This window comes from Elgaria multicarinata, chromosome 5 (genome assembly GCF_023053635.1).
Source record: "Elgaria multicarinata webbii isolate HBS135686 ecotype San Diego chromosome 5, rElgMul1.1.pri, whole genome shotgun sequence".
NCBI classification, from domain to species: Eukaryota; Metazoa; Chordata; class Lepidosauria; order Squamata; family Anguidae; genus Elgaria; species Elgaria multicarinata.
The window spans coordinates 134,786,007-134,801,251 of NC_086175.1; the positions used below are offsets into that span (position 1 = coordinate 134,786,007).

Consider the following 15,245-nt stretch of genomic DNA (forward strand, 5'->3'; position numbering starts at 1 on the left):
CGTGTGAACTGTGACCTAGCGTGTTGTGCGAACCCTTCCGAACCATGGTGGCTACATAACCACTGTTTAAGTATGCTCACTAACCATTTGCTTCAAAAGGGTTAGCGGCCTAATCCTGGCTTAGCGTGTCGTCTGAACAGGCCCAATGCAGCATCAGTATGTATTGAAGCGTGCAGCTGTACCTGCGTGTTTTAACAGTTTTATGGGCAGGCAGAAATTCAACAGAGATAGTTTCCCCAATACCGTCACCGTATCTCCATGCTGGGTCGTTGCCTGCCATGGACTGAACAAGTAGCCCTGAATAATAATTTAAAAATTATTAATAATTAATATTAATATTAATAATAATAATAATAATAATACAAAATAAATAAAATGGCAACTTCCTTGAATTCTGGACTTGCCTTTTTGATGCTATGTCGAAAGTCACACACACACACACCCCGACTTCTCACCTTCCACGCTGGTTGGAGCTGTGACCTGGCATTTTAGCAATAAAAATAAAACAAAGATCCTTTATCTTTGCTCACATGCACACATGCTGTGATCCCCTCCCCAGCCTGCCTTCTGTTAGGCTGCACATCACTGGTTGTGACATTTCCCCATCGTCAGACCGAGTCGTTGATATTAATTGTAGCCCTGGGTTGGCTATACATAGATGCACCAGTTATTTTTGGTGGAAAAGAAAACTACCCTCCGGTTCTCCCAAGCAATGCCACATTTCAAATGACACCCCGCCATCCAGTTTCAGTTGTGCCAGGGCCAGCAGCCGCTCTAGAGATTTAAAATACAGAGTTAAAATGCAGAATCAAAACAGCCGAGTTAAAAGACTATGATAGTAAATTGCCAAAGTACTGGGAAAATAAAAAATGGTCTTCATCTGGCTCCAGAAAGAGTGCAATGCAGGCGCCAGGCGAACCTCTCTAAGGAGCTCATTCCACAGCTGGGGTGCCAAAGCAGAAAAGGCCCTGCTCCTGGTAGCCACCTGCCTCACTTCCTTTGGCAGGGGCTTATGAGGAAGGACCCCTGAGGATTAGGGTCTGGGTAGGTACATATGGGAGGAGAAAACCTACCCCCAAGCAGTTTAGGGGTTTGAAAGTTAATACCAGCACTTTGAACCAGGCCCGGTATGTATTTTATACTTATCGTTGTTCCTCACCTTGATCCAAACGGAGAGGCGGGTAAGAAATTATTATTATTATTATTATTATTATTATTATTATTATTATTATTTAGTATTATTGACGCTGGAAAAGGACTGGCATAATGTGGTCTCGTCGGCCAGTCCCTGTTAGTAACCGCGCTGCCCTGTTTTGTACCAGTTGAAGTTTCCGGACCGTTTTCAAAGGCAGCCCCACGTATAACACATTGCAGTAATCCAAACGAGAGGTTATCAGAGCATGGATAACTGTAGCTAAGCTATCTCTGTCCAGATAAGGGCGCAGTTGGTATATCAGCCTAAGCTGATAAAAGGCCCTCTTTGCCACTGAATTCACCTGCGCCTCAGGTGACTGTTTGAGCACCCCCAAACTACACACCAAATTATTTAGGGGGAGTGCATCCCCCACCAGAACAGGTTAAACATCACCTATTATTATTATTATTATTATTATTATTAATAATAATAATAATAATAATAATAATAATAATAATAATAATAATATTTATTTATTTATAAAGCGCCATTGATGTTCAAGGCTGGAGAAACAGACTACCCACTAACAGTACCTCCGTCTTGCCTGGATTGAGTCTTCATTTGCTGGCCCTCATCCAGGCCATTACCATGCTCAGTTTTATGTAGACGTTGAACAGTTTAGGGGATAAGATAGAGCCCTGTGGAACCCCATGCCATGGCACAGAGCTGTAATCCGCCAGCACCACCTTCTGGAATTGGCCATTCAAGTAGTAGCGGAACCACTGCAGCAAAGTGCCTCCAACTCCCAGCCCAGAAAACCTATCCAAAAGGCGACCATGGGCAATGCTATCATAGAATCATAGAATAGCACAGTTGGAAGGAGCCTACAAGGCCATCGAGTCCAACCCTAAAGCATCCTTGACAGAGGGTTGTCCAGCTGCCTCTTGAATGCCTCCAGCTGGAATCTGGCTTCCTTTAACTTGAGCCCATTATTCCGTGTCCTGCACTCTGGGAGGATCGAGAAGAGATCCTGGCCCTCCTCTGTGTGACAACCTTTCAAGGACTTGAAGAGTGCTATCATGTCTCCCCTCAATCTTCTCTTCTCCAGGCTTAACATGCCCAGTTCTATCGAAAGCCACTGAGAGGTCTAAGAGAATCAACTCCCCCTGTCCCTCTCCCAGCAGAGGTCATCCCACAGGGTGACCGAGGCAGTTTCTGTTCCAAAACCAGGCCTGAAGCCTGATTGAAATGGATCTAGATAATCCGTTTCATTATTATTATTATTTATTTATTTATTTATTTATTTATATAGCACCATCAATGTACATGGTGCTGTACAGAGTAAAACAGTAAATAGCAAGACTCTGCCGCATAGGCTTACAATCTAATAAAATCATAGTAAAACAATAAGGAGGGGAAGAGAATGCCAACAGGCACAGGGTAGGGTAAGCAGGCACAGGGTAGGGTAAAACTAACAGTATAAAGTCTGCACAACATCAAGTTTTAAAAGCTTTAGGAAAAAGAACAGTTTTTAGTTGAGCTTTAAAAGCTGCGATTGAACTTGTAGTTCTCAAATGTTCTGGAAGAGCATTCCAGGCGTAAGGGGCAGCCGAAGAAAATGGACGGAGCCGAGCAAGGGAAGTAGAGGCCCTTGGGCAGGCGAGAAACATGGCATCAGAGGAGTGAAGAGCACGAGCGGGGCAATAGTGTGAGATGAGAGAGGAGAGATAGGAAGGAGCTAGACCGTGAAAAGCTTTGAAGGTTAACAGGAGAAGTTTATATTGGATTCTGAAGTGAATTGGAAGCCAATGAAGAGATTTCAGAAGCGGAGTAACATGGTCAGAGCGGTGAGCCAAGAAGATGATCTTTGCGGCAGAGTGGTGAACAGAAACCAACGGACTGATGTGAGAAGAAGGAAGGCCGGAGAGAAGAAGGTTGCAGTAGTCCAACCGTGAAATAACCAGTGCATGAACAAGCGTCTTAGCAGAAGAGACAGACAAAAATGATTGAATCCTGGCAATATTATACAGGAAAAATCGACAAGATTTAGCTACTGCCTCAATATGAGGAATAAAGGAGAGCGAGGAGTCAAATATAAAGCCAAGGCTACGAGCTTCCTTTCATTCAAGGCCATCAAATGAATCGCTTGGAGTTGTCCTTCAACCACCCGCTCAAGCACCTTATCCAGGAAGGGGAAGTTAGCCAACAGCCTCCAGGTCCAGGTTAGGCTTTTTCAGGAGTGGCCTGACTACCCCCTCTTTTAAAGAGGCCGGCACCGCTCCCTCTCTCAGGGATGGATTTACAACGTCCTGGACTGGTGCCCCCTGCCTGCCTCCTTGCTCCTGCACCCCCATGACAACCTGTGGCATTTGCAAATCAACACTTGCTTAGAAAGACCTGTTAAGAGACCCCCATGATCTCTCATCCAAGGAAAACCACTTCGGAACTTACCTGAAGTTTTTGCTCCCCACAAGTTTCTGCTACTTACCCCAGTGGCCTCCACTACTTCTTGTAGCAGTGAGAACCAGAGGTTGCGTTGGGCTGAAAACCGCTCCTTTCCCCACAGGCTAGCTTCGTTACGTGTTTTTTGAGGGCTGTTCCGTTTTGGAAAAAGTGTGAATGATTGCTTCCTTCCGCATCATCACAGCGAAGCCCCCCCCCCTCCCGCGTTTGGGATTTTGAATTCCCTCAGTGCGGCGTCTTTCCTAGCACTGTGCAGGAGTGGACATTTATCTTGCTTTGCACATCCTGCTCCGTTGACACGCGCCCGCCTGCCCTCCTCCCCTGCTGGTTCTGCTTCAGCGATGTCTCTGCCTAGAAGCGTCAAGTCGAACGAAGCAGGCGACTCTCTGCTAAGCCAAAGCCTTCCCTCAAAACTCGCCTGTCCTCCTTTGCCCTCGTCTGTCGATTCTCTCTGCCCTTCAGAATGCGTTTGAAGGAACGCGCTCTTTAAACACACACACAGACACACGTATGCGCGGGATGACAACAACCCCAATTGCATAATTCCTTACTTTTTAATTCAAGTGTCTCGGGAGATTTGGGAGTTGCATGCAGTTAGGCACAGATCACAGGGGATGAGATGGCTGTGCAATCGGGCTACCTTTGTGCCTAGTTTGGAAACTTCAACTAGTTCAAAATATGGCAGCCAGGCTGGTCACCAGTACACCTAGGCGTGACCATATCACACCAGTTTTAAAATCTCTTCACTGGCTGCCAATTAGTCTCCGAGCGAAGTATAAAGTGTTGGTCATCACCTTTAAAGCCCTAAATGGTTTGGGTCCAGGCTACCTCTGGGATCGCCTTCTCCTGGACAATCCGCCCCACACGCTCAGGTCCTCTGGGAAGAATCTACTTCAGCTAGCAAAAACTAGATTAACAACTGTTACCCAGAGGACCTTCTCTTCTGCTGCTCCCAGACTGTGGAATGGCCTGCCGGAGGAGACTCGTCAACTTAACAGTCTTTCAGCATTTAAGAAAGCTATAAAGACTGATCTCTTCCGGCAGGCCTATCCAGTGGAATTTTAAGATGTTTTTAGGATGTTTTAGGATGTTTTTAACAATGTGTAGGAAAAGGAAAGGAACCTCTCGTGCAAGCACTGAGGCCATAGCTAGACGTAAGGTGTGCCCGGCCGGAAGCCACTCTGAGAGAGTGACTTCCGGGTGCGCCGTTCCGAAGCTGCCCGCCCGCCTCAGCGTCCTGGCTTCGCTTCGGCTTCGCTGTGGGAGCGGTATATAAGTGCAATAAATAAATACATAAACAGTTAGGGTTGCAATCCTGTACCCATACTTACCTGGGAGTAAGTCCCATTGAACTTAATGGAGTCAACTTCCGAGTAGACATGCATAGGGTTACTTTATTAGGAAACAACCTTCATCTCTGGGAGAACAGAGCAGTCTGATCCTAGGCACGTGTAAATCGGGACTCATCCCATTCAGTTCATATGTATCTAGGATTGAAGCTCTGAAGATACACTCCTGTGTATGTTGACAGAAAAAGAGCCCTACAGCATGGCTGGCTGGGGAACGCTGGGAGTGTAGGACTATCCCCTCCCTCTAAACCATGGGTTCTCAACAAGGGGGGGGATTCCCCCTGGGGGCTGGGGGAATTTTAGGGTTCCAGGGGGGGAATTGGGACCACTATTCAGCAAAGTATCATGTCCTGTAGATTATGTCTTCCTACACAAGTTATTAAAAACCTCCCAGAAAAGTGTCCTGTCGTCTGCAAAAGCCAGGCCTTTGCTCTCTTTTCCCTCCCTCCCTCGCAATCCTAGAAGTTTCAAGCTTCCCATTTAAAGGGGCAACGCAAAGCATGGGAGCTGAGAATGTAAAAGGGGCCATGCTTTGCGTCGCCCCTTTAAATGGGGCTAATATAGAAAAAATTAAAGATTTTCAATATTATGTGCATATTATTTGGAATGCACCTTTTGAGTTAGACCATCTTGGGAAGGGGGGAATTATATTCTGAACAATGGTGAAAGGGGGGAATGGAGCAAAAAAGGTTGAGAACCACTGCATTGTACCCTTAGGGTGCAATCCTATGCGTGTTTAGACAAAAAAAAGTCCTACAACTCCCAGCATGCTGATTGGGGAATGCTGGGGGTTGTAGGACCAGTCTATCTAAATATGCATAAGGTTGCCACCCTAGTTCTACAAAGAAAGCCTTGCTGGTTGTTACTATTACAGCTGTTGTTTGCAGAATTCCCTAATAACACCTAATATTTAACTTACTATGTTTCACGTGCATCATTTTGTTGTAAGCCTTACAACAACTCTGTAGTGTTGACCTGTATTATCCCCATATTTGCTACAGGTCTAGCGGGTGAGAGCTGAGTTTGAGAAAAAGTAGCATGTCTAAGGCCACCGAGTGAAATCATGGGCTTCTTCACCCCATTTGCACCCCTCCGGGCACCTTCAGTCTCCGCACGAGATGTGGGTCCCCGCCCCGCCCCGTTGGATTGGCGAAAGACAATAAAAAATTGTTTATTACCATATTTCTTCGATTCTAAGACGCCATTGATCGTAAGACGCACACTAATTTCAGTACCACCAACAGAAAAAAAGCTTTGATTCTAAGAAATAATAAACGCACCCGCGATTCTAAGACGCACCCCATTTTTAGAGATCGGGGGGAAAAGTGTGTCAGAATCGAAGAAATATGGTACTTCTTACTTATTCTTGCAATTTAAAATAAATTTAGCAGTTTCAAGTTTTGTGCTTTTTATTTTTTCTACAAAACATCTGTTCTTAAAAATCGTAGTTGGCAATTTTTTGGTGTGTGTGTGTGTGTGTGTGTGTGCGCAAGTGTGTGCAAGTAGCTCACCTTGCCTAGGGCACAAAATAGTCTGGCACCGGCCCTGGCTGTGGGAAGGAGCGTGTTCAGAGGAGGGCAACCAGGATGATCAGGGGTCTGGAAACAAAGCCCTATGAAGAGACTGAAAGAACTGGGCCTGTTTAGCCTGGAGAAGAGAAGGTTGAGGGGAGACATGAGAGCACTCTTCAAATCCTTAAAAGGTTGTCACACCGAGGAGGGCCAGGATCTCTTCTCGATCCTCCCAGAGTGCAGGACATGGAATAACGGGCTCAAGTTAAAGGAAGCCAGATTCTGGCTGGACATCAGGAAAAACTTCCTGACTGTTAGAGCAGTACGACAATGGAACCAGTTACCCAGGGAGGTTGTGGGCTCTCCCACACTAGAGGCATTCAAGGGGCACCTGGACAACTATCTGTCAAGTATGCTATAGGGTGGATTCCTGCATTGAGCAGGGGGTTGGACTCGATGGCCTTGTAGGCACCTTCCAACTCTGCTATTCTATGATTCGATGAAGCCCAGGTTGATATTCCCGCTTGAATGACTCTATCTCAGACTAACCTTCCACCCAAGGCTGTGAAGACCAGCAAATGTGGATGGTCACGGCTCCTTTCCTTGCCTCCAGTTGTGATTGCTTCTTCCATTAGATATTTTGGATGCGCTGTTTTAATGTAGCTTTTTGCTGCTAAGCCCTTTACGTGGGTAGAGACGATATCTTAATGAAATAAACGCCGGGCGACTACTACATCACCTTTGAGATGCGCTGACCAAAACTGGGTGTCGTCGGCGAATTTATGAGGTCGTAAAACTGTCACTGTTATATTGGAGTAAGAGATACGGTTCCCTGATTGAAAGCCGCACAGAATAAATTCTGGGTCTCTGCAGCATCCATCCCTTGCAATATATCAGCGCTCTCATTAATTTTGTCTGCCTTTTGTAAAGCCACGGACCTTTGCAAGGCTGCACAAGCCGGACGTGTGGGGAGGAGGATGCGTACAATGTTGAAGGAAAGAAAGAGAAGAAGAGACAGGTTGGCTGAGCGAACGTTTGATTTGGCTTTCCAGCAGTCAGACGATGGAAAGGCTCCCCGTGAGAACGCCATTCCATCACAGCGGCTGAACAGGGGGGGATGGATGGCTCAGCAACCGCTAGAGGTTGGAAAAGCTGAATGAGATGTATGGCATGTAAATGCAGAATGCAAATGGCCTTCTTTTGAAAATCCCTTACTTGGCTTATCTATCAACATTGCTGTCATCCTTGTTTGGAAAGCTGCTCAAGGTGAGCTCAGAAAGGTCGCCTCCTTTATACATACAGAGAGAGAAAGAGAGAAGTTGCCTTTCAGTTTGGTCACAAGTGGTTTGGGTAATCTTGCCTTTAAATTCAAGTTGTAGAACTGCTAAAGCCCTAAACGGCTTGGGGCCAGGTTATTTGAAGGAACGCCTCCTCCCATATATACCTGCCCGGACCCTAAAGTCATCCTCAGGGGTCCTTCTCCGCGAGCCCCTGCCAAAGGAAGTGAGGCAGGAGGCTACTAGGAGGAGGGCCTTCTCCGCTGTGGCACCCCAGCTGTGGAATGAGCTCCCCAGAGAGGTCTGCCTGGCGCCTACACTGCACTCCTTTCGTCGCCAACTGAAGACCTTTTTATTCTCTCAGTATTTTAACACTTAATTTTAACTTAAATTTACATTTTTCTGTTCTAACTCTGTATTTAAATCCTATATCAATTTTGGAAACAATTCAGTCACCTGAACCTCACTCACCTGCAGTCGAAATGGCACAAGACCTGACACAAATCTACCACCGCTGTGAGAAATGTATGCCTGCCTCGCCGCACCTCCTTCGCCCCGGCACCCCCATAATTTGGTTTTTTCCTTTTTGCCTTCGCAGTGGGAACGCCTCTGGTTCTTAATCCTCACCTTCTCTTTCTTCCTGACCCTGATCTGGTTTTATTTCTGGTGGGAAGTTCACAATGACTACAATGAAATCAACTGGTGAGTAGAGCCGTGGGTCGTGGGCGTGGCGGTGGTGGGTGGTGGTTTGCCTTCCGGGAGTGTGGGGGCGGGGAGAGATTGGGGAGGGGTCATGGTTCAGTGGCTCAAATTAAAGGAAGCCAGAGGGCTCAAGTTAAAGGAAGCCAGATTCCAGCTGGACATCAGGAAAAACTTCCTGACTGTTAGAGCAGTACGACAATGGAACCAGTTACCTAGGGAGGTTGTGGGCTCTCCCACACTAGAGGCCTTCAAGAGGCAGCTGGACAACCATCTATCAGGGATGCTGTAGGATTCCTGCATTGAGCAGGGGGTTGGACTTGATGGCCTTGTAGGCCCCTTCCAACTCTGCTATTCTATGATTCTATGATCCTCTACATGCAGAAAAAAGGTTCCAGGTTCAATCTGCGATGAGAAGGATCAGAAAGAATGAGATGGGAAAGCCCAGCCCACCCCTTTGACTGAGACCCCAGAGAGGGCTGTGTGTGCCAATTATAGTGGACAATACTGTACTGGATGGATCAAGGGTGAAAAAGCAATGGGTAGACCAGAAAGAAAAATGTACGGTTGTCCAGTGTATACCAGATCCTATAATCAGTGGAGGCGGTTGGCTCTAGTGCCAGTGGGGCGGTGAATCCACTCCGGGTTTCAGTCACAACCAGCCAGAACTCTAAAGGAGCTGTCCAAAGTGCTGAAGCGCCAGTGCCAGAGGGGCGGTGAAAGAAAGAAAGATAGAAATGGCAGCAGGTGGGCGTGGCCATGCACAGCCCTCTTTCCTTCCAAAGCCAGCAGGAACAACGTTGTTGAAAAGGCTCTGAGGTGGCGATCCTGCAGGCAAACTGTCAGCTTTGGGACATGGTACGAGAGGCCAGTGTTCCAGCAGTCTACTGATGCAAATGATCTTCTGCCGGGTGCGGCTGATGTGAGACGCGCCTCGTGCCCTGGCATCCTTTGGTCAGCCGCAGTCAGGCTGTCGTTGACTCTCCTAGGAGATGTGTTTGTACAAGAGCGGTTTCTTTGGGGAGGAAAAGCGTGTACCTTGTCAACATCGCTGACATTGGCGTCGAGCTGAGCTTGTCACTTCCCGTCAGCGTTTGGAGTGAAAATGCTTTTGCTTGCCACGTCTTCGCAGGTTGGATGGTGAAGAAAAGCCAGGCCTGTGCGCGTCCCATAAAAGCCGCCCCTCCGTCTTTTCCGTCCAGAAAAGAGCAAACTCGGAAACCTGAACAAATTATGCAAATTCACTATATTTGCATCATTTATTTGTTTCCACACAACTTGATGTGGTTGGGTGAGCTGTGGTGATGGGGGGACGGGGCATCAAGGTGTTTTGTGGGGCACTGGGAGGCACTGGGAGGCCCCCTGTCTGGCTTCCAATGCTGGAAGTGGGCCTTCTCTGCTGTGGCACCCCGGCTGTGAAATGAGCTCCCTAAGGAGGTTCGCTTGGCACCTACATTATATGCTTTTCTAGGTGAAGACCCTTTTTATTCTCCCAGCATTTTAACAGTCTACAAATTTAATTTTAACTTGGCTGTTTTAAATTTGTAATTTTGCATTGCTGCTGTTTTTATCTGGTTGAGCTTTTATATTGTATTTTATATCATGTTTTTATACTGTTGTTTTATACTTTGAATGTTTTTAATTTTTGTGAACCGCCCAGAGAGCTCCGGCTATTGGGCGGTATAGAAATATAATAAATAAATAAAAATAAACAAATAAATAAACATAAACTGCTTTGGAACCAATGTGGAATCCAGAATCACTCTTCCCAGGTTTCCTGCAGGAACTAGGGCAGATTTATATTTATTACATTTTTATACCGCCCAATAGCCGAAGCTCTCTGGGCGGTTCACAAAAATTAAAACCATTAAGAACATAATAAAACATCCAACAGTCTGAAAACCCAAATACAAAATACAATGTAAAAAGCACAACCAGGATAAAACCACACAGCAGAAATTGATGTAGGATTAAAATACAGAATTAAAAGATAGGCTTAAATTGATAGAGGATTAAATTACAGAATTCAGCAGGAATGACGTGGTTTAAATTTGTATAATAAACATGGCGTTAAGCCACTGATCTGCGAAACTGAACGGGACACGGAGGAAAGCGGGTGGCTGTCCCAGGGTCGTCTGGCGGCTCCGAGGTCAGTGGGACGAGTGAATCCACTCCAGGTTTCAGTTGGAATTCTAAAAGTGTTCTCAGAAGCACCTTAGACAGCTCCTTTAGCGTTCTGACTGAAACCCGGGCTGGATTCACCACCCCACTGACATGGGAGCCACCAGACGCCACTGGGCTGTCCCAACACATCCAGTTTATGAACCTCTGAAGAGGGGCATTTGGTGCCCTTGGTTCCAACTGCCCGTAGCTCCGGGACTAGAAGAGGAAGGGAGGAAGGACGCTGTGCCCCGTCTGTTGGCCAGACAAGTATCAGTTGCTATCCAAACAAAAACTCCAGCAAGGGAAGAAGAGCCTGGTCCAAAGTGCATGTAAACCCTTGCTTAGAGCTCACCACCGTCTTGTTCTGGCCTGGGAAAACTGGCTCCCTTCTTCCTCCTTTCCCCTTTGCTCCCCTTGCCTTGTTTATCTGTCTTTTTTCACTCTGTAAGCCCCGATGGCCAGGTCCGGCGCTACCATGAGGCCAACCAGGCAGCCGCCCAGGGCGCAGACCTCAGAGGGGCGCAGTCCTGCCCTTTTAAGGGTCACAGTTTTATACAAATTAGCTGTTTTAAGAAAAAAACACAATAAAAGGAAAATATAATGGTAAAGAAACTCTTATTGAACAGCTGAATCGAAGGTGGCAATTTTGGGGTGGGGTGGGGTGCAAGTCGCTCGCCTTGCCTAGAGCGCAAAATAGTCTGGCACCGGAGCCTGCCAGAGGCTGGACCTTCCTCTTCTTTCTTTCTTTTAAACTGATGTGAGCCACTTCGGCAGGCAACCACTGTCTCCCAAAAGCAGGATAAAAATGCTGCAAGTGAATAAATAACATTGGAGCCGCCTGTGTCCCATGTCCGAGATTATTTCTCCGTTTCGCCTGGGATTGTTTACTCGGGAGTGGCAGTGACTTTCTAGGTTCCCAGATAGCAGGTGACAGGATAGGGCTCTCTGGTGCTTTTGTAAACTGGGCATGTTTAGCCTGGAGAAGAGAAGATTGAGACGAGACATGATAGCACTCTTTTAAGCACTCCTTAAAAGGTTGTCACACAGTGGAGGGCCAGGATCTCGTCTCGATCCTCCCAGAGTGCAGGACACAGAATAACGGGCTCAAGTTAAAGGAAGCCAGATTCCAGCTGGACATCAGGAAAAACTTTCTGACTGTTAGAGCAGTACGACAAGGGAACCAGTGACCTAGGTAGTGGGCTCTCCCCCACTAGAGGCCTTCAAGAGGCAGCTGGACAACCCTCTGTCAGGGATGCTTTAGGGTGGATTCCTGCATTGAGCAGGGGGTTGGACTCGATGGCCTTGTAGGCCCCTTCCAACTCTGCTATTCTATGATTCTATGATGTCCCAGGAGATCGCCTCTCGAGAGACCCATAGGCGGCTCTCTTGCTGCGACCAATGCCATGGTGAGAAAACTGGCCGAAGGGCTCTCTGGGGCACTCACTAGAGGTGGTGTGGCCTTCACTGCACAGTTACAAGATGGGGGATACTTGGCTCAGCAGTACTACAAACGAGAAGGATCTTGGAATTGTTGTAGATCACAAGCTGAATATGAGCCAACAGTGCGATATGGCTGTAAGAAGGGCAAATGCTATTTTGGCTGCATTAATAGAAGTATAGCTTCCAAATCACGTGAGGTACTGGTTCCTCTCTATTCGGCCATGGTTAAGCCTCATCTTGAGTATTGCATCCAGTTCTGGGCTCCACAATTCAAGAAGGACGCAGACAAGCTGGAGCGTGTTCAGAGGAGGGCAACCAGGATGATCAGGGGTCTGGAAACAAAGCCCTATGAAGAGGGACTGAAAGAACTGGGCCTGTTTAGCCTGGAGAAGAGCAGATTGAGGGGAGACATGATAGCACTCTTCAAATCCTTAAAAGGTTGTCACACAGAGGAGGGCCAGGATCTCTTCTCAATCCTCCCAGAGTGCAGGACACGGAATAACGGGTTCAAGTTAAAGGAAGCCAGATTCCAGCTGGACATCAGGAAAAACTTCCTGACTGTTAGAGCAGTACGACAATGGAATCTGTTACCTAGGGAGGTTGGGGGATCTCCCACACTAGAGGCCTTCAAGAGGCAGCTGGACCACCATCTGTCAGGGATGCTGTAGGGTGGATTCCTGCATTGAGCAGGGGGTTGGACTCGATGGCCTTGTAGGCCCCTTCCAACTCTGCTATTCTATGATTCTATGATTCCCACTCCACTGCCTGAAACTGGGACTTCACCCCACATCACAGGAGGGCCGGTCCAGCCGGGATCTGACATCCTGCCAACCTGTCTTGCGTTTGTTACCATCCTGTGCCAATCCCTGCCGGTGACCAGCCCCCAATTCTGGAATGTCCTTCCTTGGAGCCTTGCCAGCCTCCACGCTTGACTGCTGAAATGCCCTTACGGCGGGCGCCTAACCCCAGGGGCTTTGCTGATTTGGACCCTTTCCAACGCCTGCCTTGCCCAGCTGCAACCTCTCTGAGAAGAGCATTGGCTGGCGGCACAAATAAATATGCCGCGTGTGCCATCGCGATCTGGGATCGGATGTGTTCGGAGGCGACGTGACATTAAAAATAGCTGCAAGTTCTGCGGCGAAATAATCAGAGAGGAAATAGCAACCCAGCAGAAGGGCCTCAATTACCACAAAACTCATCCTCCGGGAGGCAGGGGGAAATGTCATTTTCCACAAGCCGGGGTGTGAAGAGCCTCACAGGTGCACAGTCTGATAACGCAGGGGAGGTTTTTTGGGGGGCGGGGGGGGGAATGCCTGCTCCGTGAAGGCTTCCTGGGAAGAAAAGCACAGCATCTGCTTCCTGTAAGCGCCAGCAGGAGAGCGGTATATCTGCTGTAGGGAGGAGAAGTGGGAGGGAAGGAGAGTTCCAGTCCTTTCCTCCCACTTCCCAATCTTCATCGATACCGGTCCTCAAGCAGTGCAACGTTTTGGCTCCCACTGAGTTCCGTAGCACAATGGGAATTGGGCCAGCAGGCCGTATCTGCATGCCCTGGCCCCTTCGTTTGCATAACCCCGTCCGGGGTTTTGTCTCTCGGTCACGCTAGAGCGTGACGCAGGGTCGAACAGCGCATATTTTAGACTAGCGATGTGTCCATGGTTCTGGCAGCGAGGATAATTCAGAGGGGAAGACCATATGTTGCGGACAGGACTTTCTTCATGGGTGTTCCATGAAGGAAATAAAACTGCCAGGATCACATTGCCCTTCAACAAAACGATAGTGCGACCACAGTTAGAATACTGTATGCAGTTCTGGTCACTGCATCTAAAAAAGGATATCGTAGAGTTGGGAAAAGTGCAGAAAAGGGCAACTCAAATCATTTATTTATTTATTACATTTCTATACCGCCCAATAGCTGGAGCTCTCTGGGCGGTTCACAAAAATTAAAAACATTCAAAGTATAAAACAACAGTATAAAACCATACTATAAAATACAGTATAAAAGCTCAACCAGATAAAAACAGCAGCAATGCAAAATTACAAATTTAAAACACCAAGTTCAAATTTATTTATAGACTGTTAAAATGCTGGGAGAATAAAAAGGTCTTCACCTGGCGTCTGAAAGCATATAATGTAGGTGCCAAGCGAATCTCCTTAGGGAGCTCATTCCACAGCCGGGGTGCCACAGCAGAGAAGGCCCTGCTCCTGGTAGCCACCTGCCTCACTTCCTTTGGCAGGGGCTCACGGAGAAGGACCCCTGAGGATGACCTTAGGGTCCGGGCAGGTACATATGGGAGGAGGCTTCCTTCAGATAGCCTGGCCCCAAGCCATTTAGGTCTTTAAATGTTAATACCAGCACTTTGAATCGGGCCTGGACCTGGACTGGCAGCCAATGAAGCTGGAAAAGGACTGGCGTAATGTGGTCTCATCGGCCAGTCCCTGTTAGTAAACATGCTGCCCTGTTTTGTACCAGTTGAAGTTTCCGGACCGTTTTCAAAGGCAGCCCCATGTATAACGCATTGCAGTAATCCAAATCAAGATGTAGTGATGGCCACCAATTAAAGGGGGATTGGACCAATTCCAGGTGGAGAAGGCTATCAATAGCTACTAGTCCTAAATGGCTATATATTACCTCCAGAATCAGAACCATTAAGTCTAAGTATACCAGTTGCTGGGGAACATGTGTGGGAGAGTGCTGTTTAGGGTTGCCTTATTCTGAATCCACAAAACCGGGACAATTTTTTTTGTGAGGGGGAGCTAGGATTTTTTTAAAAACAACAACTGAGCAATATGTAAAGGCCTTGAGAAAGCAAGCAAGCAAGCAAGCAAGCAAGCTGTCTAAGCTTTAGTTATCTAACACTGCAATCCTATGTGTGTCTACTCAGAAAGAAATCCTATTAAGTTAAATAGGACTTATTCCCAGGTAAGTATGCATAGGGTTGCAGCCTAAAGCACTTAAGCACCTGCAAATAAATAATAGGCAAAGAACATTTTAAGCAAACAAACAGAAAAAAAATGACACTAAATTACATTTCTCCACTTTTTCTCAAAAGTTAGACGAGACTTTGATATGGAGACTTACACTCCACAGAGCCGGCTCAAGGCACCATTTCAGAGTTGGAATTTCTCCAGCCGGCTGGAACAGGAATCCGGGATTGACTGCTGGACGGGACGTTTTGGAAATGCTTGGAAACTGGGAGATTCCTGGTTT

The 15,245-nt window shown here is 47.3% G+C and overlaps 1 protein-coding gene across 4 annotated transcripts in view; it reads left to right on the forward strand.

Moving 5' to 3' along the window:
- GDPD5 (glycerophosphodiester phosphodiesterase domain containing 5) overlaps positions 1–15,245 on the forward strand; it is a 219,667-nt gene that overhangs the window by 131,899 nt on the left and 72,523 nt on the right. For all 4 annotated transcript variants that reach the window (XM_063127249.1, XM_063127250.1, XM_063127251.1 and 1 more), the window contains one exon: positions 8,334–8,437. In XM_063127249.1, coding sequence (XP_062983319.1) covers positions 8,334–8,437 — 104 coding nt within the window. The remainder of the gene's footprint in view (positions 1–8,333; positions 8,438–15,245) is intronic.